At 50.8% G+C, this 20,266-nt stretch overlaps 11 protein-coding genes across 11 annotated transcripts; 6 read left to right on the top strand and 5 right to left on the bottom strand.

Moving 5' to 3' along the window:
• Positions 1–392: 392 nt before the first annotated feature.
• On the top strand, positions 393–1,218 carry HO173_001260 (uncharacterized protein; the record flags this gene model as incomplete). Its single annotated transcript, XM_037303201.1, has 3 exons — positions 393–402; positions 459–949; positions 1,129–1,218. The coding sequence occupies 3 exons, from the start codon at positions 393–395 to the stop codon at positions 1,216–1,218; spliced, it is 591 nt and encodes a 196-aa protein (XP_037169848.1).
• Positions 1,219–1,641: 423 nt separating this feature from the next.
• Positions 1,642–3,211, top strand: HO173_001259 (uncharacterized protein; the record flags this gene model as incomplete). Its single annotated transcript, XM_037303200.1, has 3 exons — positions 1,642–2,121; positions 2,176–2,301; positions 3,095–3,211. The coding sequence occupies 3 exons, from the start codon at positions 1,642–1,644 to the stop codon at positions 3,209–3,211; spliced, it is 723 nt and encodes a 240-aa protein (XP_037169847.1).
• Positions 3,212–3,885: 674 nt separating this feature from the next.
• HO173_001258 (uncharacterized protein) lies at positions 3,886–4,953 on the bottom strand (the record flags this gene model as incomplete). The annotated part of the gene is made up of 1 exon (XM_037303199.1): positions 3,886–4,953. The coding sequence occupies one exon, from the start codon at positions 4,951–4,953 to the stop codon at positions 3,886–3,888; it is 1,068 nt and encodes a 355-aa protein (XP_037169846.1).
• A 62-nt stretch (positions 4,954–5,015) lies between these two features.
• Positions 5,016–5,225, top strand: HO173_001257 (uncharacterized protein; the record flags this gene model as incomplete). The annotated part of the gene is made up of 1 exon (XM_037303198.1): positions 5,016–5,225. The coding sequence occupies one exon, from the start codon at positions 5,016–5,018 to the stop codon at positions 5,223–5,225; it is 210 nt and encodes a 69-aa protein (XP_037169845.1).
• A 1,726-nt stretch (positions 5,226–6,951) lies between these two features.
• On the bottom strand, positions 6,952–8,317 carry HO173_001256 (uncharacterized protein; the record flags this gene model as incomplete). The annotated part of the gene is made up of 3 exons (XM_037303197.1): positions 6,952–7,244; positions 7,394–7,975; positions 8,281–8,317. 3 exons carry the CDS (start codon positions 8,315–8,317, stop codon positions 6,952–6,954), a joined length of 912 nt encoding a protein of 303 aa, XP_037169844.1.
• Positions 8,318–8,985: 668 nt separating this feature from the next.
• On the top strand, positions 8,986–10,028 carry HO173_001255 (uncharacterized protein; the record flags this gene model as incomplete). The annotated part of the gene is made up of 3 exons (XM_037303196.1): positions 8,986–9,118; positions 9,234–9,590; positions 9,652–10,028. 3 exons carry the CDS (start codon positions 8,986–8,988, stop codon positions 10,026–10,028), a joined length of 867 nt encoding a protein of 288 aa, XP_037169843.1.
• A 493-nt stretch (positions 10,029–10,521) lies between these two features.
• On the bottom strand, positions 10,522–10,920 carry HO173_001254 (uncharacterized protein; the record flags this gene model as incomplete). The annotated part of the gene is made up of 1 exon (XM_037303195.1): positions 10,522–10,920. The coding sequence occupies one exon, from the start codon at positions 10,918–10,920 to the stop codon at positions 10,522–10,524; it is 399 nt and encodes a 132-aa protein (XP_037169842.1).
• Positions 10,921–11,224: 304 nt separating this feature from the next.
• On the bottom strand, positions 11,225–15,537 carry HO173_001253 (uncharacterized protein; the record flags this gene model as incomplete). Its single annotated transcript, XM_037303194.1, has 3 exons — positions 11,225–12,911; positions 12,963–13,350; positions 13,503–15,537. The coding sequence occupies 3 exons, from the start codon at positions 15,535–15,537 to the stop codon at positions 11,225–11,227; spliced, it is 4,110 nt and encodes a 1,369-aa protein (XP_037169841.1).
• A 697-nt stretch (positions 15,538–16,234) lies between these two features.
• On the top strand, positions 16,235–17,384 carry HO173_001252 (uncharacterized protein; the record flags this gene model as incomplete). Its single annotated transcript, XM_037303193.1, has 3 exons — positions 16,235–16,504; positions 16,564–16,851; positions 16,944–17,384. The coding sequence occupies 3 exons, from the start codon at positions 16,235–16,237 to the stop codon at positions 17,382–17,384; spliced, it is 999 nt and encodes a 332-aa protein (XP_037169840.1).
• A 720-nt stretch (positions 17,385–18,104) lies between these two features.
• Positions 18,105–18,536, top strand: HO173_001251 (uncharacterized protein; the record flags this gene model as incomplete). Its single annotated transcript, XM_037303192.1, has 1 exon — positions 18,105–18,536. One exon carries the CDS (start codon positions 18,105–18,107, stop codon positions 18,534–18,536), a length of 432 nt encoding a protein of 143 aa, XP_037169839.1.
• An 895-nt stretch (positions 18,537–19,431) lies between these two features.
• On the bottom strand, positions 19,432–20,229 carry HO173_001250 (uncharacterized protein; the record flags this gene model as incomplete). Its single annotated transcript, XM_037303191.1, has 1 exon — positions 19,432–20,229. One exon carries the CDS (start codon positions 20,227–20,229, stop codon positions 19,432–19,434), a length of 798 nt encoding a protein of 265 aa, XP_037169838.1.
• Positions 20,230–20,266: the final 37 nt, after the last annotated feature.

Genomic DNA, 20,266 nt, shown 5'->3' with positions numbered 1-20,266 from the left:
GGCCTTGCCTTAGGGCTGACCATAGGATAGCCCGCTAAGCGAATTTGAATGCTTAATAAGCTCGTTTGCTCTACGAATTAGATCTCTCTCTCTACAGTACAGTACTTGCAGATCGGGGACACGTTCAGCGGGAACATCCGTCTCTAGTGTACGAATACGGTACGGTATTCATCCGCAATGATGATGCAATGGGTTGCGTAGATTCGGGTCGCCATCAACTCATAACAAAACAGCTCCCTCATCTTATTCCAAGCTCTTCTTTGAATCTTCAAACAACATCTATGCGTCTTCCCATCTCTCCAACCACTTTTCAGAGAACCATCAAGGCCTCAACATTACCAAGTCAACTCACCAACCGAATATATCCTTTCTCTTCCAATCAATCACGCAACATGTCTTCAGGTGTGCTACCTACATTCTCACCACGACTGAACATCCTCATCTGACAAATCCCGCAGGTACAAGCGACTTGAACATTGAGAATACCAACATCAAGACTGCCAGCGGCGTCAGTCTCGATGAGCACAAGAAGACGCTTGTTGGAAGTGTGCTAGACGTAAGTGTCGATTACTGTACATCAGATGTCCCACGGAAGCCTGACGATACCCAGCTGTTCGCAGGTCGGCCATCGCTGAAGAAGCTTCAATTATGGGATGATAACGGTGTCTTCCAAGACCCTATCACCATAGCTGAAGGTCGCAAGCAATACGAAGCTCAATGGTATGGCCTCCAGGCTGCCTTTTCGGAAATCGAGCGCCTCCACCACGAAGTCACCTCCGGCGGCAACCCCATCACTATGGATTTACGTACCCGCTACGTCGTAAAGGGCATCGGCAAAGAGCAGACCATTGACAGCAAGATCAACATCTTTCACGACAAGGATACAGGCAAGATCACAAAGGTCGAGGACAAGTGGGATGGCAAGCTCCCTGATAGCTCCCTCATGAATGTAAGTATCGATCAGCTTGCAAACCCCTGGTGGTGGTTGCATTATTACGAAGGGTGGCTGTTCTGGGGTTGGTCCTTCACTTGGAATACTTGGGTGTGGCAGGTTTGTGCTGCCGCCAGTGATACGATGAGATTCAGTACACGCCTTGACATACATCTGCTGACATCGGCTTCCCCTAGGCTTTCCGCAAGATCAACGCTGTGACCGTGCCGAAGGTGGTTGGAGTGCCAAAGTCGGATGAAGAGGACGCGAAATTGGGCAACCAGTGATTCTGTATTCATTGTCTTGTTCCTTAGCGAGCATTGTGTAATATCAATAGAAATGGCAAAAGCGCTCACGTTTATACGGAAATGATCCTTCACCCAATTGTCGTTGAAGCCGCAGTATCCAACTCGTGGTTCTCGTTTACCTCGTATAGCAATCTCTGTTTTCTGTCTCTACTTACGAAGCATGCGAACATGAAGGCGGCACGACCTGACGCGCGAGGACGAGAGGACCTCGAGCTACTAAAGACGCAGGTGAAATTACTTCGAAGCATCCGCACTAACCCGACTGACGGCGATAGCAGCGGGAATCCGAGTTGCTCTTCCAAGAAGTTATCAGAATGAAAAGACTTGACCATATGAGCGATAACCCTCTGCACCCGTAGCCTTTGCTGGACCAAAACGACGCTCCTGCACGTTCCAATTGCAATGTCCTCTCCATCAACCGTCGTGTTGATCACCGGTACCCATCTACCTTCCCTCCCCCCGGGCCCTACCCCGGCCTTCTCCCTTCCACTTACATACCTCGTTCCAAGTGCCAATTCCGGCATCGGCTACGCAGCGTCCAAAGTCATCAACCCTGCCTCGGCAAAACACCACATCATAAAAGCAAGCCGCTCCATAGAAAAAGGCAACGCAGCCAGCTCAGCCGTCTCAGGGTCCGGCATCAAAGGCACAACATCCAGCATCCAGCCCGACGTCACCGACGCATCATCCGTCGCCGCGGCGGTCCAGCGGGTCGAAAGCGAACAAGGCCGTATGGACGTACCGGTGAACAACGCAGGCATACACTCGCAAGCCGCGACTCCCAAGGGCCCAACTCGAAAGCACCTTCGACACCAACGTCATCGGCGCGGCTCCCCGTCGCGGAAGCGTTTACGCCCCCTTGTTGCTGGACTCGGCGAACCCGTACCTGCTTCGCATCAGCGGCGGGCTCGGCTCTATGTATGACCCCGTCGGCAGACCGGCGACGGTTTCGATTCCGGGCGTGACGCTCGGGCGTACGGGATGAGCAAAACGGCGCTGGATATGCTCGTGGTGCTGGATGGCACGGCGCTGGAGAAGCAGGGGGTGGAGAACCAATCAAGAGTATCTCCCCAGTGCTGGCAGATGTCCTTGACATACCGCGTTTCAATCGCGTGCGAGAGCAAGAACCCTTCATGCTGACAGATATCGACGCTCGTAACCATCGAGATTCGCTTCGTGAACAGTGGTGATCAAAGATCAGAGCCTCAGGGAGCGTCTCGATGGGAAACAAGGGGATCGCCGAACGCATCAACACCCAATGCGCCAAAACTGCAGACCGCACGCTTCCCCTTCCATCCATGAGACCTGCTCCCCGCACTCATACCCGATTTGGACCCGGAATCACATCTCTGCTTGCAAACTCCAGATCCGGTCAGAGTTACTAAAAGCCATGGAAGGATGGATCTTTGGCGCTAAGATTATCATGGTGAGGCCGCATTCCAGCCCTGTCCTATGACGAGCGCTAGTTGGCTTGAAGGCGAGTAGAATCCTGTCCGCCCTCTTGTGCTTTAGATTTTGGGAAGGGATGGTCAATCACGGAAGCCGAAAGTGCTACTGATCCAGGCTTCAAAGTGGATCATGATGAAAAGACTCTCTCTGTCCGCTCTGTAAAACGTAAACGAGTCCAGCGACCGCATGCCCAAATTAGATCCTCGAAATTATCGGGATCAAGATGCAGCTTTTCATTTTGCGTCTCCTTTTGGCATTGGTTGCGTTTGTACCTTCTGCCCTCTGTCAAACCCCTCTCACCACTACTCTTGTCTTTTGCTCGACGTCTTCTCAATTCACATCAACGTAAGCATCCTTCGTGAGCCAAGTGCTTTCTTCTCCTACCCTAACCTAGTGAGAGCCATAGGACACATTCAGGAAGAAAGCGAACTTGCCTCCCTTGACTCAAATCTTGGCCAACGAGACTTACCCGGAATCCCGTCATCCGGTCCCCCGAGTGCAATGTCAGCGCAACTTTCAGTAACCATAGCGCCAGTCTTCCAATCGTGACACCGATGACGAATACGAGAACAGAGACAGAATCCCGGAGTCTTACAGATGAACGGGGGAATACTACGCTCGCTAACCCAGCCGTCGTCTTCAGTCAGCAATACTCTTCGTTTTCCATCCGGGCCAATCCACGCCCCCCGTTTAGGGACTAGGTGAAGGCAGAGGTTGCGAAAGTATCGCCTCGCCTCACCCCATTCGAACCGATCAACACAACCCTTCGAGCGGAGAGCCATTGGAAGCTTCATTCCAGCTTTAGCTGTTTCTTGTTCCCTGTCCCGTACCCCATCGCCGCCTTGACCTTTTCCCGTCATCACCCTGAATGAATGAATGAATAGCATCCACCTCGGCACTGGTCCTGCCCATCCACCTCCGCCGCGTCTTCGCGGTTCTAATTTTGAGGGTCCTAGTGATACCAGACAGGGCATTTTTCATTTGATTTAACACGTGAATGGCACCTGGTGGTCTACATCGCGACAGACGTCTTTGGTGCGGAGGGAGACGCAAGGACTACGCAAGGATTTAAAGCGTGGTTGCCTACCAAGGACCTCCCTCAACGCTTCAGCAACAACGTCGCCTCTCCCCCAACGCGATATCGCTTTCCCAGAAACATGCTCGGTCCTAGCTCCGTCTCATAGCGAGCACGCTAAACTAACCTTTGGCGAAATCGAGTAGTCCAGGATATCGATCGATCCGCACGTGACGGATCACAAGAAGAGCGCCTGCTCTCTCTCGCCAACGGATAGACATCCAGCCAGCCAGCTGTGCACGGTCATGAAAAAAATCCGCGTAGGGAGGATGGAAGAAGTGCCCAAGTGCCACTGGCGCCGGCGGACCAACAGCGATGGATGCTCGTGATCCCCGTATTCTCGCACATTTGGGCACGAGAAGGTCCCTGCAGCTCTGATCGTCCGCTTCCCAGGCCTTAGGGTCGTCTTGGCCACCCTGAATGCGTGCAGTAACAAAGGCGAGGTGGTAAGCGAGGATGGAGTCAAATCTGTAGGTGATGGGCAGCCGTAGTAGGCGAATAGCATACGAATGAAGGGCCTCATTCAAGTCTTCCTTCACGCTCACGTGCGCAAAGCGGCCAGCGGCTACCGAGTACACATGGAAGCAGTGCATCATGTGGTTATGGCCATTGACGTCCTTATCCTCCTTGGCCGGGGTAGTATGCATGTGGGCCAGTTTGGCGAAGTTTTTGGTCTTGAAGGTCCCGAAGAAGATTTGCTTGAAGTACTTGACGTCCACACTTCGGAACCTTTCAGCAATACTAAGAAAGGGCTTCTTACCTTCCGAGTGACGAAAAGGGACCCCTCTTCTTTCCTCCCAGTCCGACTCAGAGTCGGATGAGTCCGAATCCGATGTGTCCGAGTGACGATGACGATGACTGCGGCTGTGGCGGTGGCGATGGTGGTGGCGGCGTGACTTATGAACCCGGCCGTCGTGACGATGGCGATGGTTTCGCTCCTCTTGGACCTTGGATAGCTGGGCTATCAATTCTTGAAGATCTACTTTGACAGCAGGCGGGGGCGTTTCATCGATCTCGTCCGGGCTAATGGTACTCGGTGACGTTTTGTGTACGAGGATCTCCTCGCGGGGGGGAGGTGTTTTGGCCTTGGGGGCCTTGTTGGCCGCGTTCGAGGTCTTTTTGGTGACCTTGGAGGCGGGGGTGACTCGTTTGGCCGCTTTTTTGGACCTGGTAGCAGCAGCGGGAGCCATTATGAAGTATGTAAGAGTATGGAGTGTGTTTGTGGTAGTTGGATAGTGCTTGTGGTAGTTGAATGAAGGCTAACGTGTATAGACTCAACTACGAAAAGAAGAACAATGATATGGCTCTGAAAGAGAACAATTCGAATGAAGAGCCCACTACTGGTGCAGTGGCCATACAAATAGTACTCGCCATGTCCACCTGTCTCCCTACTATCGCATATCGCATATCGCATAATGATGGAACGGCTGATCAAACAGCCACCAACGCTATGGCCTCATAATGGACCCACTAACCCACAGTCCCACTGTTGCGAATAGACGCAATGAGCCGAGGCTTCCATGGCCGACTTCTGACGTCCGTTATTTAACGTTGCTCCAGACGGCGTGTACCTGGTACTATCGAGAGTTGTTGAAGGAGAAGAGAAGGTATTTCGACCGTAAGAATGGTACTGCTGCTGCTTCCTTACCGGCCTGGAAGAGGGCTAGGCCATTGATGACGGTGGGGTCGATCGCATGTTTATCGAAGCTGCGGGGAGTATGATTGCGATTATGGGGGTGAGTGTGTAGGGGTTTGGTTCAAGTGATGGGTTTGTCGTTGACGGATGTCTAGAAGAAAGACTTTTGCGTAAATGATGGTGCAGATTTTTCGTGGGAGATTTGAAGGATGGGAAAGACTTATTCGCTTTGATGGGAGGCTGAGAATGGCCTGCGTCGAGCATGGAATCGCTGATGTACATGAGGGGGGGAAGGGTTCCTCTGAAGTAGAGATTTTGAAAGACGATCGATGGTAGAAAGTCTCGTCTCACTCTAATTTGGGAAATCATTCGAATTCTAATAAAATTACATGGAAAGAAAATACGAAGGTAGATGAAACTAAGAGAAGCTAACAGATTCGAAGAAGAAAGTGCACGAAGACTTTATATCAAGATGAAATTCTTATTATAGGAGAAGCCCACATTTCATAGCATTAATTGGAATAGAACATATCTTCCTCACTTTGTAAATTGTTTTCGAATTTTAAGGAAAATATAGGGCTAACCGACAAGATTGGAAAATGGAATGGCGCTATGGAATAGAAGTAATTCGGTAGCAGAGACTCGATCGTGTAGAGATATTGCAAAAAGAGGCAGAGCTTAGAGCATCGCCCCGTTTGTTAGATCGTGCATCCGAGAAGTTCCCTGTCTTAGCAGTAACTATGAGAAGTTTCAAAACCAGCATCTGAACATGGAGCGCAGATGCACGAAGCGTATTAACGAGCGGGCCATCTTTGAGCAGTGGATTGCGTCGAAAGCGGGCAGTATTTGCACCACCATTGGAGAGCCCGAGATAACTGCGGCTGTCAGAGCATTTCCCCAAGGCCCATAGCTATCATCGGTCTCGGGCGAGCAACCCGAGATACCTTGGACGGCTCGCAGTCACCAGCAAGAGCGGCACGATATATTGACGACCCCTCTTCAATGCGGACATGCTTGAAATACTGCAGTTGAATTTCTTCAAAAATTTGGTGCACCCTGATGCGGCTCCTTAGTTTTGCTACTGAAGGCTGCCTGCCTCTCTGATACCTCTATAGGTAGCTCCGAATTTAAAGCCTGTGTCATATGACTCAGAATATTCTCAGAGACATTTCCTCCCACGAGTCTCCTGCCTCGGCTTTTTCTGTTCTTTTACCCATCGCCTGAAAACCGAGGTCAGAAGGGAAGGCTTACAGATCGAGCTTTTTGAATAGCATTTATCCCTCGAGCGTTGAACCGAAGAGACTCCCACGATAGTCCAAAAGCATTTTGCTGATAATCTCGAAACTGTTCCAAATCATTGAATATTGCGAGGTCATGACTAGGAGATGTAGAAAGCTTGATGTAGCAACGTCGAATGACCTGACGTCAGCTTCGGGCCCAGACTTGAGGTAGGGAACGCGAAATGAGATATTGCAGGCTGGGCATTCCCAACAGTAAGGTTTGACTTCAAGCATCGACCATCCACATTTGACACATTGCCTACCATACTGTATCAATTCGTCTTAAGGTCCGTCTTCTTCTCCTCACGCTTCAGCTTCTTCCACTCTACCGAGCGCTTATTCCCATTCTCCAGTTCGGGCACAGGATTGTAGCCTAGCGCTTGCCTTGCCTTGTCGATGTTGTAGGTGTGCGTTCGCACACGACGCGAAACAACGAGCTTGTTCAATGTCTTGGGCTTCTTTTGGCCTAGGGTAAGGATGAAGAATGCCCACTGTGCTGTGCTCGCCAAAGCCAGGGCAAGCCAAACAGGAGTGACGGTAACATTTTTGAGGGGTGTGATATCTCCTGCGGTGCGCCAGATCAGTCGGGAAAGGACCCAGAACGAAACAGGGTTTCCGTCTGTGATACTGAAGGCTTCTCCATCCACCCTGGATGCTGTCGGTCTGGACTCAGGAGGACTGTCACTGCAAGAAGTTGAGCTTTCGCGGCGTTACCGACGGACACAGTGTCAATAAAGTTCGTTTTATCGCCAAGTTGCACATTTGGACGAACTCCAATCAATCCAGGAACGAATGAAGTATCTTGCTCGCCACACATGAGGCGTGGACGATTAGTCACAGTGCGGAGGTCTTCACAATTGGCCTCGTGGACGAGCTTTTCGGTGGCAGCTTTGGATAGATCATAGGGTGTGCCTTTGGAATGCGGTTCCCAAAGAGTCAGAGTCTCATTGAGGTCAATGTGCTCCTCACCTGCGAAGACCATAACTGATGAAGAGAAGACCAAAGCCTTGACTGAAGAAGCCATCCTTCCGGCCGCAAGCAAGTTTTTTGTGCTTGCCACATGAATATCAAGGTAGTCCTGGCCTTTTACGGTGAAGTCAGACGATTTCGAAGAGGCGGTGAGAAAGATAACCTGCGGCTTGATTTCTTGAAGCAGTGCATGGAGCGCTGTTGCGTTGGTAATGTTGCCAGCGTGGTAGGAAACGCCGTCTCGAAGGTTGGAGTCTGGCGTGCGGCTCAAAGCATATATTGGCCGGCATGTTGGATCTTTGAGCAAAGCCCGGATGATATGGTAACCTGATAACCTGTTTCAGTATCATATAATCATCCTACTTCTCAACACGGATGAAGAGAAATCCCTAAGCATCCGCATCCACCGATAAGAAAAGCAGCACCGAGAGTCTTTGTTCCCGTTTGCTTTGCAGTCATTGAGTTTCAAAGTGGTGACTCTGTATAAGATCGGGGTGGGACAATGTTACTCGTATGTCGTCCAGTGATGATGAGAGAAGAAGACGTGAAATCTGCGAATGATAGACAATGTGGATCTCATGGGCTTGGCGGCTCTGAAATGCAAGGTTTTCCCAAGGCTAGAGGCAGCGTACTTGAGCTTCTCCTGGCTGAGCAGATGCTCTCAGCCATGTATGCAAGTGTGCAACAAGGGTGAAGCTCACGATTGATTGGCTTCGTTTAAAGAGTCCAGTTCGAATGGGCACATTCATCAACCCCAGAGCAATTACGACTTTATCAAGGATACATGTGATGTCAGTGGCGGCGTACGCTCTAGATTTCATGCAGCAATGCATCGTGGATGACTCAAACATGACTGGCGGATTCAACGTGATTTCTAATTCTTCTTGCATATGGAGCCATGCACTACAACCCCACACCACCAACTGAAAAGGAAAGCTCAGCTGACATGGTATTCGTAGAATAGGTAGTCGTGGCAGATGGTCTGCAGCGGCGCGCCATTGATATTGATGCAGAGAAAGGAAATGCAAGGAAAGTAACATTGGTACCGGTCCGTATTGATTTTGATGATTCTCGGGTAGGGCTCCACTTCCAGGGTCATATAAAAGTTCGGGGGTCAAACCTCTTAGCGTGATCACAATTCGGCGGGGGTGCCCCTGGTAAGCCCCCTAAGCGGTCTCGCTAAATCTCATTTCATCCGGGGTTCGAAACGGATAAGTGAGGCCCCGAAGCCCTCGGGGGCCCAAACTCTTCTGCGTCGCGTATTCCAGACTACCAACGCAAAGCTACTTACTCTCACCAGGAGATATGTCAAGGCATCCACTTCTACCCAAAATGCCATGCCCAACCCTCTTCCCGCCCCTCTGACATTCTACCCCGCCTATTGCTTCTCCCTCTCACCAACCCACAACACCTGGGCCAGGCTGACCGCCGCCGATGTCCACGCCCTCCGCGAGCGGACGGGCTTCGAAGGTACGTCCCGCTACTTACATCTGACGTTATGCTTTGGGGGATGCAAATCGTCGAGCATCCGTCATCCATCATGCATGGTGCAGACTGACTGACGTTTCCTCCCCCACATTTTCAGGCCAAAATCTCTTCTTCCACCTCAACCACCCCATCAAATGGATCCGCCTCGTCGGCGTCATCGTCGCCGTAGACCTCTATCCTACGCGCTGGATCGCGCTGCTTGACGATAGCAGTGGTGCTACGATTGAAATAACTTGCGGAAGACCTGCACCGACACCGACGGCACCAAATGCGAATTCTACGTCGCTAGCGGAGGGCTCGGCGGGCCTGGGCAGGCTTGATGCTTTTGATAAGGGTGTCACGGCTACCGGTCGCGATGTCGATCTGAGCGGGGTGGATATTGGGACTGTGGTCAAAGTGAAAGGGGGCATGGGGTCGTTCAGGGAGGTGAGGCAGATGCTGCTTGAGCGGATATGTAGGTCTGCAGGCCCCCCTTGAGCCGCGACGAGGACTGACTCTATATCTTGTTCCCGCAGCCATCATCCGGACTACAAACGAAGAAGCCGCTGCCTGGGCCGAAAATACCGCTTTCCGAAAGGAGATACTCAGTCAACCGTGGGTAGTCAGTGAGGAGGAGGAGAAGCGAGCAAGGAGGAAGGCGGAGGGTTTAGACCGTGAGAAGCAGGCGAGAGAGGAGCGGAAGAAGAGGAAGCTGAGGGAGGAGGATGATGGGAAACGCGCTGTCGCCGAGAAAGAGAAGCGGAGAGCTGAGAGGAAGAGGAGGGAAGAAGGCCAAGGACGGAGAGAGGGCGAGGCCGGACCGTTGGGGCGACAGGCAGATGGTGAGCATAGGAAACGTCGGCGAGATGTTGAAAAAGCGAGGAGACCAAAGTCTGAGGTTTCTGGAGCATGAGTTTGCATTGCTGGTGGCTTGTGGGTTTGGACGGGTAGGCGTTTCGGCAAAGTAGTTTGTTTTGTGCAAATACCCCTCTGCTACTGCGTTTGATTTGACCAAGCACTGTTTGAATCGCTCGACTAAGGATATGGGATACTGTACAAGCATGCTAAAATCGTCGCAGTCCAACCGCCCTTTATGCAACCAAGAAAACACGCACAGAGAACATAAAAACGAGCAATTCCAGCTAGAGTCGAAGAAGAACGAAAACGAAAAATAGCCACGACAATGCCACCTTCCAGCGAAATACCTTCGATTCGAAAATCAAAAGGGGAAACAAAACACAAGCATCATCTAGCGAGCACTCATGCACAAGCATTAAACCAACCACTCACCCCCCAATGCAACAAATCTCCTCCTCGCCCCTGCCTCCCAAAAAAACCAAACAGTTCAGAACACGCCGCCCAGACAAACATCCAGCCCCACAACCGAACCCAACCCCCCATCCATCTCACCAAGCCAAAAGCTCAACCCAGACCCAAAGCGTCCCAAAGCCCCCACCCACCCCACCCAAACCCCCCCACGAAAGAAACTTCGATACCCCATCCCGCCACCGGGCAACTTCGAGACGTAGAGCGCAATGCCGGAACGACGTGAATCGTTGAGCCAAAGTGGAAATCGGTTCCTGCTCGTTCTGATTCAAACCGTCAATGACTATTCCGAACAAGTGCGGCGCGCTGATTTCACGCATGGCGGGAATGAATGGGGTGTGAGGTAGCCTGTTCGGACCAATGAGGCGGGTGTCGTGGGCGGATTGGGTGGTAAGGTTAGCATGCTTGGACGAGTAGCTGGCTAAAAGGAGAGCAGAGGTATGAGGACGCGCGGTTTTTCCCCAGTCCAACGCAGCCATTGTGTCCTTTCTTCAGTACGTTTTCATATAGGGACGAGGGATATGCGAACAGCCATTACGGGATACCGGTCTTGAATCGTGATTGCAAGTGGGGTTTTGGGATGTAGCACCGCACTTTGAGGTAGAGATAGATATAGGAAAAGGGTCATAGATAGCTACTCTGATCATTCGGGCTTGACGCCCGCATTCCGCACCTTATATCAAATCCGGCCGTGTCATGACCACTTCGGAAGACCATCGCCCGCGCAACCATCATAACGTTCGTACAATCATGCTCGTCCCATACATAAGCGTTAGGACCCTCTCAAATGGAAATGAAGAAACTCTTCTCCCCCTCCTTCGGCTCCACGAGCGCTCTCGTGATGATCGGATCGGCGCAGCTGATCCTGATCCTCTCCGGCGTCGCTGGACTCTGCAGCTGCAAGACGTCCTCGACGCCGTACTGCTTCCTGGCGGCCCTCAACGCGTCCCTGATGGCGAAGAAGACACTGCTGCCCATGAACAGTGGCGGTTCGCCCACACCTCTCGATCTCTGAATGGTGCGCAGGTTCTCCCACTCCACGTCCTTGAGCAGACTGACGTTGAAGACCTGGGGGATGTCTCTGAAGCCCGGGATCTTGTACGTGCCCGGCCCTCGAGTGAAAAGCTGGCCAGATGCACGATGCCACAGGCTTTCTTCCGTCGTGAAGAGGCCTTGACCTTGGACGAATGCTCCTTCGATTTGGCCGTAGTCAATCGCAGGGTTGATGGACCGGCCGACGTCCATTTTGATGTCTGCACGCAAGCAAGTCCAGTCGCCAGTGAGAGTATCAATCTCCACTTCAGCGGCAGTAACACCTTGAGTGAAGTAGTAGAACATCTGCCCCGTATTTGGACCCCATGTATATCCGATATCAGGCGTCTTGTAGAAGCCGTTGGCAGAGAGATTGACACGGTCGAAGTACGCAGCATGGACAAGGTCCTTCATTAGTGCATCTTTGCCAAGCTTCTCCCTATAAGGTTGGAGCCGTTCGTTGAGCTGTTCGCAGGCATTGAAGATGGCGTAGCCGTTCAAATCGCTTGAAGCAGAGGCAGCGGTTGAAGAGGTGTTGGCCACAGTATTTGTAGCGGTCTCGGACACGAAGACGTCGGAAAGTGGCACACCGAGGGCTTGGGCTGCTATCATTGTCATCTTTGTGTGGAGACCTTGACCCATTTCCGTGCCACCGTGCGCGACGAGAACCGAGCCATCATGGTAGAGATGCACTAGGGCTCCGGCTTGGTTGAGGAAGATTGCAGTGAATGATATCCCAAATTTGGTCGGAATGATGGCTAGGCCCCGCTTCTTCCACTTGTGCTCATGGTTGAATTGCTCGACCGTTTTTCTCCGCTCCTGATAATCTGTTCCATCCAAAATTTGCTGGTACATCAACGGTACATGCCAGTCTTTCAGCTCCTGATTGAAATGAGTGATCTCATGCGGCTTGTACATGTTAATTTCTCGCAGCTTTTCTACTGGCATGCTTAGATGGTCTGCAATCTCTTCCATGTAGGTTTCGGCGATGAACATCCCTTGTGGACCTCCAAATCCGCGGAAAGCGGTATTTGAAACTGTATTGGTTTTTGCTATGCGACCACGGACGTGGATATTGGGAAAGAGATAGCACCCGTCAATGTGTGACAGGCCTCGATCAACGACCGCACCACTCAAGTCCTGGGTCCACCCAGCGTTTGCGAAGACATCAGCATCCAGGGCCTGAAGCTTTCCATCCTTGTTCACAGCGACTTTCCATCTTGCAAGGAAAGGATGTCTTTGACCGGAAGTCATCATATCTTCATCGCGGTTTAGCATACATCGCACAGGTCTTTTAGTCTTCTTCGCAGCGATAGCACAGATGCCAGAAAGCTGTATAGATCTAGTCTCTTTACCTCCAAATGCTCCACCAAGGCGTTTGACCTTGGAGACGATCTTATTCGCTTGGACGCCGGTGACTTGGGAGATGTAGGATTGCCTTGTACGATTGTTAGCCATTAGAGGGCGGCATTGGGGAGCGGGAGCTTACGTTTCTGTCGGATTCTGTGTACTACTATAAACCTCCATCTCTCCATCTTCCGGTTTTGGCACGACGGCGCATGCCTGGGTCTCAAGGTAAAAGTGTTCCTGTCCGCCCATACGGACTACACCAGAGAACACATGATCTGCCTTTTCCCAAACGCTATCATCAAATTTACCTTCTTCGCCTTCCCCCTTGTTGATGTACCGATAGTGCTGAAAGTAGCTTTGTTGGGCGATGGCCTCTTCGATTGTGAAGATGGCGGGCAGGTCTTCATAATGCACCTTGACGGCCCTGGCTCCAGCTTCTGCATGTTTGGCGGAGTCGGCGAGAATCATACCGATAGGCTGTCCTGCGGTGAAGACCTCGTCGACAGCAAAGAAAACCTCATCGCAGACTACACGCGTAAGGAGTTAGTTGTTTTCAAGCCCAGATCGCAATCTAAGACAAAAGTCTCGGAGCGAAATGGCGCCTCCAGCTCTTTTGCCGTGTCCAGCGGATTGAAAATTGCAAAGTAGAAAGGGGAAAACGGTTCCGTAAAACACATACCTGGAGCACCCCACCAATTGGCCTCAGGGCTCGGCAGGTCATGATGATCTACCCATTCGACGATGCCGGGCAGATCCATGGCAGCTTCAAAGTCAACGTCTAGGATCTTTGCATGGGCCTTACTCGACAGGACCATGACCCCGTAAAGCTCGTTCTTTTGTACGGGTATGTCGTCAGTATACTGAGCTTCGCCGGTGCATTGCTTCAAAGCGGCAACGTGGGGGTTTGCCTTGCCCAGAATGCTCTGCTCATATGCTTGAGTAGCTTCATGGTCTTTCTTGCCCGTTGATATCACACGTTCAATCTCACCTCTGACGTCTTGATCAATTTCCGAAGCCTTGACGCCTAAGCCTGAGAGGACTTCGTTATAGAATCTATAGAAGAACCCAAGCGCGAGTGACTTGCGGTAGGTCGCCATCCCCCCAGGCACTCCAAAGCGAAGATCAAAGTCGTTCTCCAGAGCGTTCATAGCCCCCTCGAGTGTTGCAGGATCAGTCCATGTCTTTCCTTCCAGGTAAGAGACCGCTTCTCGAGCAGCGACAGTAGTGGCAGCCATGCCTCCATACACAAGGTCTACACTCTCCACGACATGGTCGTTGCTCAGCGAGACGCGCAGAGCAGCGTTGACAATAGCTATGTCATCGTCTTTGCGTTTAGCTTGCTTGTACGCTCGAAGATACTCTCCTTTCTCCCGCGCAACAGGGATTCGCAGGCTTGTAATGATTGCATCTGGTGCCAGCGCTGTAGTTCTGTACCCCTTAAAGAATTGTGACATTGGGATTTCTGTCTCTTTATCGAGTGATTTGGCAACAAGCACGGTGTTAGTTGCCACAAATACAGGATTCAGGTCCGAGATTGGAGAAGCGGTGGCTAGATTGCCAGCCGGTGTACCAACATTCCGGATCTGTCTCCCTGCAAAATATCGGATCTGCTTGTGAATTGCCATGAAGGGTTGCCCCTTGAGGGCACCGTAGTGTTCAACTGCCTTCAAGCAAATGTCCTCGAGATCCGTCAGCACAACATTACCACCAATCTCGAGATGGTCGTCCTTAAAGCTGTACTGGCGAAGCTCGGCGATGTCACCAACGTAGACCGAAGCAGTGTATTGCATAGCCTTGAATTTGATCTCGATCTGCGTCTCGGTGCTGCCTCCAATGATCTTAGCTGAAGGGTACACGCTCTTGATCTCGAGCAACTGATTCAGAGTGACCGGCCGGTACCATTTTTTACGCTTGTTTCCAAATGCTAAAGGCTTGAATTGATGTTTCGTCAAGGCAGGAGGAAATATGAGCTGAGTGTCTGGGTTGTATTCAATGAATCCTGGCGGTGTGAACCTTTTGATCGGCTGATCTCCATTCACACCGTTTGTCTTCTCCATGCAACATCGGTTTGCCGCATCTCCGTTGCCATTCTCCATACAACAGCCACCACCGCCGTTGGCTGTTGCTTTGCCACAAGCCTTGTTCTTGCTGAATGTTTGCGCAGCATCCAAGATAGGTCGGTAGCCTGTACAACGACAGAGATTGCCATCAAAGGCTTCTTCAACTTCGAGCTCTGAAGGGTCTGATTCGTTTCTCAGCAAAGCGTACAAGCTCATGACTATGCCAGGTGTACAAAAGCCACATTGGCTGCCACTGCCCATTGCTATCCGTTCTTGGGCTGGATGCGGGTTCTTGACATTACCGATGCCTTCCACTGTGATGACATGTTTGCCATCCACGCTAACAAGAGGCGCCAAGCACGCATTGACGGATGCATGATAGAGCTTCTTGGTTGTGGGATTCAACTGAGAGACCACGACAGTGCAAGCGCCACAGCCTCCTTCAGCGCATCCAAGTTTCGTGCCTGTTAGGCCTATCCCTCTTAGATACTCCAGTAGAGTAATTTCAGGATCAATGGAGACAGAATCGATTACAACTTTGGTTCCGTTCAGATAGAACCGTAGGATATCATCATATGGCTCTGTGACTGCTTGCAGTGAGTGTGATCTCGCGATGGAGACGGCAGGCTGAGGTTCAATGATTCCTGGAGCCATCCTGGGTAGAAATTCTAGGTGCTTCAATCAAAGGAGACGAGTCCTAGACCGGGTAAGAGTATAATCTCAAGGAAGCGTAACGCATCAGATATCGTCCTCGATTACAATCAGCAGAGAAGAAGAAATGAGAGTCCCGAGATTGTCAGATACAAGATCAGGAAGAGGACGGTAAAGATACTAAAGTCTTTAGCTTAGGCCATCAGACTCGTCGGAGCCCGCCGAACCGAATCGTTCAAGGAGAAAGGCACTCCACGATAGAATTAACACGCTACCAAATGGTCAAATAAGACTCACGGACTATGATAATGGTATTATCAGGTACAAATTGATACGAGAAGGAAAAAGTACACTCGAGGCAATAGAGCATCTCCGCTTTGCTTTGTGAAAAGCAATTTGCCGGCTCTAGGCCCATATTGTGATAGCGTACTTTTTATGTTTTCAGTTCTCTTCTCCATCAATCTTAGATAGATCCAACGAAGAACATTTTGCCGTCTTATTAAAATTCACTATTCGAGACCAGAGTGACCATATCGTAGATTAAGAAAGCCTCATAGGCGTCAAAGTCTCTTTCCCTTCTTCTGCAGTGTAGATCCAGAAACCGCTGACTAATCAAGCTTGGCGAGATCGAACATTTGCAGCTTGGAGGCTTGGAGGCTGGCCTTTGCTCGCCAACGATCATCTACGTTTGAAAGCCAAGATGCGCCCAGGAATCCAGCTACTCCGCTCTGGCCGGTCAATTGATGTGCGGCCCAAGGTCCTAGAGTTCTCCGCCCACCGAATACCCTTGTGTCTTCGACTACAGCAAAGAAGAAACATCACCTCAGACGAGAAACCTCTGCCTGAATCAGAACAACCGAAAGGACCCAATCAAGATCAACTCCCGCACGTAAGCGAGGAGGCAGCAGCTACTGGTGATATTACTGGCGAAGGGGGACCAGATGTGGAACAGGGTTCACCAGTACAAGAGGTACGTGCCCTCATGAATACCATCGTCAACACGACATCAGCTGACAAAGACGACAATAGATCCTGAAACGCGATCAAAAAAGCCAAGAGAAGGCACCCAAAGTGTTGCAGGAAGAACTCAAAGCGTCGTCACCTAAGGGAAGCAGATCGTATTCGACCTCAACTCCGCGGCGAGCTCAAGCCATGATCGACCCCGAGTCTGCAGAGGTCCAAAACCAGGGTCACATTTTCGGCCTACCAGAGCTGCCTTTGCCGAGCACTTCCCATCTCAAGCATCGCTATGACCCGGTTATCCATCAGGTTACAAATCTCCTTATGCAAGACGGCAAGCTGAGTAAAGCTCAGAGGGTACGCCCGTCAGTTCTTCTGTTCATTACAAGCCCGCTGGGCTCACAATCACATCACGTTAAATTAGGGTGCTAACTCGAAGCTATCGCTAGAACATGGCTATGATACTCGAACGTCTACGAACGGCTCCCCCACCTACTCCAGACCCTCGACATCCTCTAATACTTGGCGCTCCTCCCACCAACCACCTTCCTCTCAACCCCATACTCTACCTCACACTTGCTATCGATTCTGTGGCGCCTCTTCTCCGGATAAGATCACAAAAAGGCGCGGCAGGTGGTGGTGTAGCGTTGCAGATACCGATACCTCTAGGCTTACGGCAGCGGCGACGGACAGCTGTGATGTGGATTCTAGATGCTGCAATCAAGAAACGTACAAAAGGCAGCGGCAGAGCAATGTTTGCTCACAAAATTGCGGACGAATTGATTGCTATAGTTGAAGGGAAGAGTACTGTCTGGGATAGAAGGGGTGGGGTTCACAAACTGGGTACTGCAGCTCGAGCCAATCTGTCGTTTGGTAACAGGAGAAGATAACTATATATCCAAAGTCATCGTACATATTGCCCCTATGTCACTCTCAAGTCGTATCACAGCTTACCAGTTGCTGTTCAGCTTCGTCCCGTTCTTTCACTGTAAAAATACGATGTACAAAGTTAAAAAATCCCTGAAATGTATCGTTTGCTTAGGACCCAGCCAATGAAGATTAGGTTCTCGACTCCATCCTGCATTAGCCCCACGCTATGGCGGCCGCAGACTCCAACGTGCAGCAAGGCTGTGATTCTCCAAAGTCCTACACTCAAGGCTTCACTATGCTCGCCACCATCCCTCAACATAGATCATCACGGGCATCCTGGCAGTGGCAGCCAAGATCACAGCGGCGGTGACAGAGTTCATCGGAAAGGAAAGAGACGCACCGCACTCAATGCGCAGCGTCCTCATAGAGCTCTCAGACCTGACCTTCTGCCTTACTCCTCTTGGAATGTTTGTTCTAGGGACGAAGGATGCTCCCAGAGTACGCAGAGATGTAATATGCGTGGAGCAAATTTATAGCCATCACCACTCCTTTGGTATTGAATATGTCCGAGCTGCACCAAATACTCGATTCTTTCAAACTCGACAAACCGGTGTCTACGAGCATTAGGCCGCGTTGGGTGAGAAGCGAGAAAAAGAGCAACGAAATCTAAACTCGTGTCCGGACTTCCAAGAGTTCTTTGAAATTGATACTGACAATCTTTACTTTTCGAGTAATGCACAATGAGACTTGGTATGTCGATCGAGGCAGCTGATGTCAAGTTTGAATTCAGCACATCTTTGAAGGAAACACAGGCTTCGGTGCGGAGCCTTGCTACCGCTGTCGGCCGTATCCTGGGGTGCAGCGAGGACGTGTCTCGAAGACTGGCCAGTATGGAGGCCGGCATCACAGGAACCGATCGATGCACCGCTACGGCAACTCTGATTTCGTCAGAGTCCAGTGATGATACATCTACAATTAGTCCTCTGGTACAAAATACTTCAGATGACCTCACAGCAATATCACAGAAACCGAAGTCTCAGTTCGACCCATCCGTGGAGTCCGAAATGTATGAGTCCAGAGTGTATTCACGTGCTATCCGACGGTTTTCGACCTTATCTCTACCTTCAAATACGTGCTTTTGCCCCCGGGACGCCGTGCCTTTCAGCCATTAGCCTTGGGCAGGTTTCGAATATCTCTGTAATAGAATTGCCGATCTTTTACCACGAGAACTGGAATTCTCAAAATTGTAGGTTACCTAATGACCCAAGGCTTTGGTCATGCGTTCGCGCTTGGCAATGCATCCGGACCATGTGATACCTTCCAGTAGTTAGCAAGCAAGCAATGCACTCATGCGTGCCAACGTTGTACCAATACGTTGGAACTACAACGATAACACCGATCGCTAGTTCTTACCAGACTACCCGCCCAACTTCAAGGATGTTCTTCTTTCGTGCAAATTCACTTTAGGCATTAAGAAGCCTCTGCTTGGTCTTAATGGAAGGAGTACCATGTCTTCAATCCGACGGCAGGCGCTGCGTGTGCAATTAGTGGGTCAACTATCACGACAAATGTCCAGCCTCTCGTCTATTGTGCATCTTTGAGTGGCTAAGATCAGTGTCTGCAGGAGGCCTTGGATGCAGTAGGGTGTGTTTCTTACAGATTAGTCCATCTCCCCAAAGATAAAGAACAGGAAATGACGGTTCAATTTAGAATCAGATACAGAAGTCTCTCTCACTTTTTGAGTCTCTGGGTTCGTCCAGATTATTTGAGAAATCTTCGGTACTTCTGCTCCTGACAAAAAATGGACCATTTCAAGGCGAAGATCCAGCAGCCGCCTATCAAGCAACTCTTTCTCGATTATACAGTGAAGGCAACGACAACGAGGCCGCCATAGATTTCTTCTCTTTTAACCCAGTTTGAGAGTTCGCATGGGAAGTGAGTGTAGAGTCCATTACTCGGACATGTTACTGTAGTGGAATGCTGCATGAAACCCTAGTCGACCCACTGGAACCAGTGTTATTTCGGTGTGAAAGCCCCTATCGAGATGCGTGATACGCTGTTCATCATCTACTTTACCACCACTAAGATTCCAAAATGTGGGGTCACCTTGTAACTATCAAGCTCTTCGACACTAGCACCACCTTTGTGATCCTTGAAGAATTCATCAGGTACGGCAGTCACTCTCCACGCCAACTCACCGCGAAGCCCCCCTTCTCTCGCGGAAGCCTCATAAACCCCCTTCCTCAAATGATAACAATCGAAATCCACATCTCCCTGTCTCGTGTCCGCGTGCACGTGGATGGTGATTCCATCCCCCACCACTCCTGTAACACTACAGAACAAGCCACCTGACCCACCGGATTCACTCGGTCTAACCTTGCCCTCAGCCTCGACGAACGCTGCAGGGTCTTGCGTTGGCGGCACCGTCACGGCGACGAAGTGTCCGCCGTCTTTGAGATTGAGTGCAACGTTGCGACACATGTCCACCATATCCTTACCGCTGGGAGCGTAGTTCAGCAACCAGGCGCCGAAAACGACGTCAAAAGGATCGCCTTCATATGGCACTGGTTTGGAGCAATCGGCTACCTTGAAATCGATCGTTCCGCCATTCGAGGGAATTTGAAAGCTGGCAGTGCGTGCCTCCTCGATCATCACTGGGGAAATATCTACGCCGACAACTTTTCTGGCTCCCCATTTTAAGAAGTGATACGAGTAGAAGCCGGACCCGCACGCGAGATCGAGGACACGTGCATTTTTGATGAATGGTGCGACGGCTTCTTGTACGTTAGCGCGCTCGATAAGGGCATTGGAACTTTTGCGGATCTCGTCGTAGGGCGCTTGGATGGTGTCGTATTGAGTTGACATGTTGCTATACAGTGGGCTGTGATGATCAGCAAGTGGT

This window comes from Letharia columbiana, assembly GCF_014066305.1.
Source record: "Letharia columbiana isolate WasteWater2 chromosome Unknown Sc0000002_s0, whole genome shotgun sequence".
NCBI classification, from domain to species: domain Eukaryota; kingdom Fungi; phylum Ascomycota; class Lecanoromycetes; order Lecanorales; family Parmeliaceae; genus Letharia; species Letharia columbiana.
Note: the sequence above shows the minus strand (reverse complement) of the source record. Positions and strands in the feature narration are given on the sequence as shown.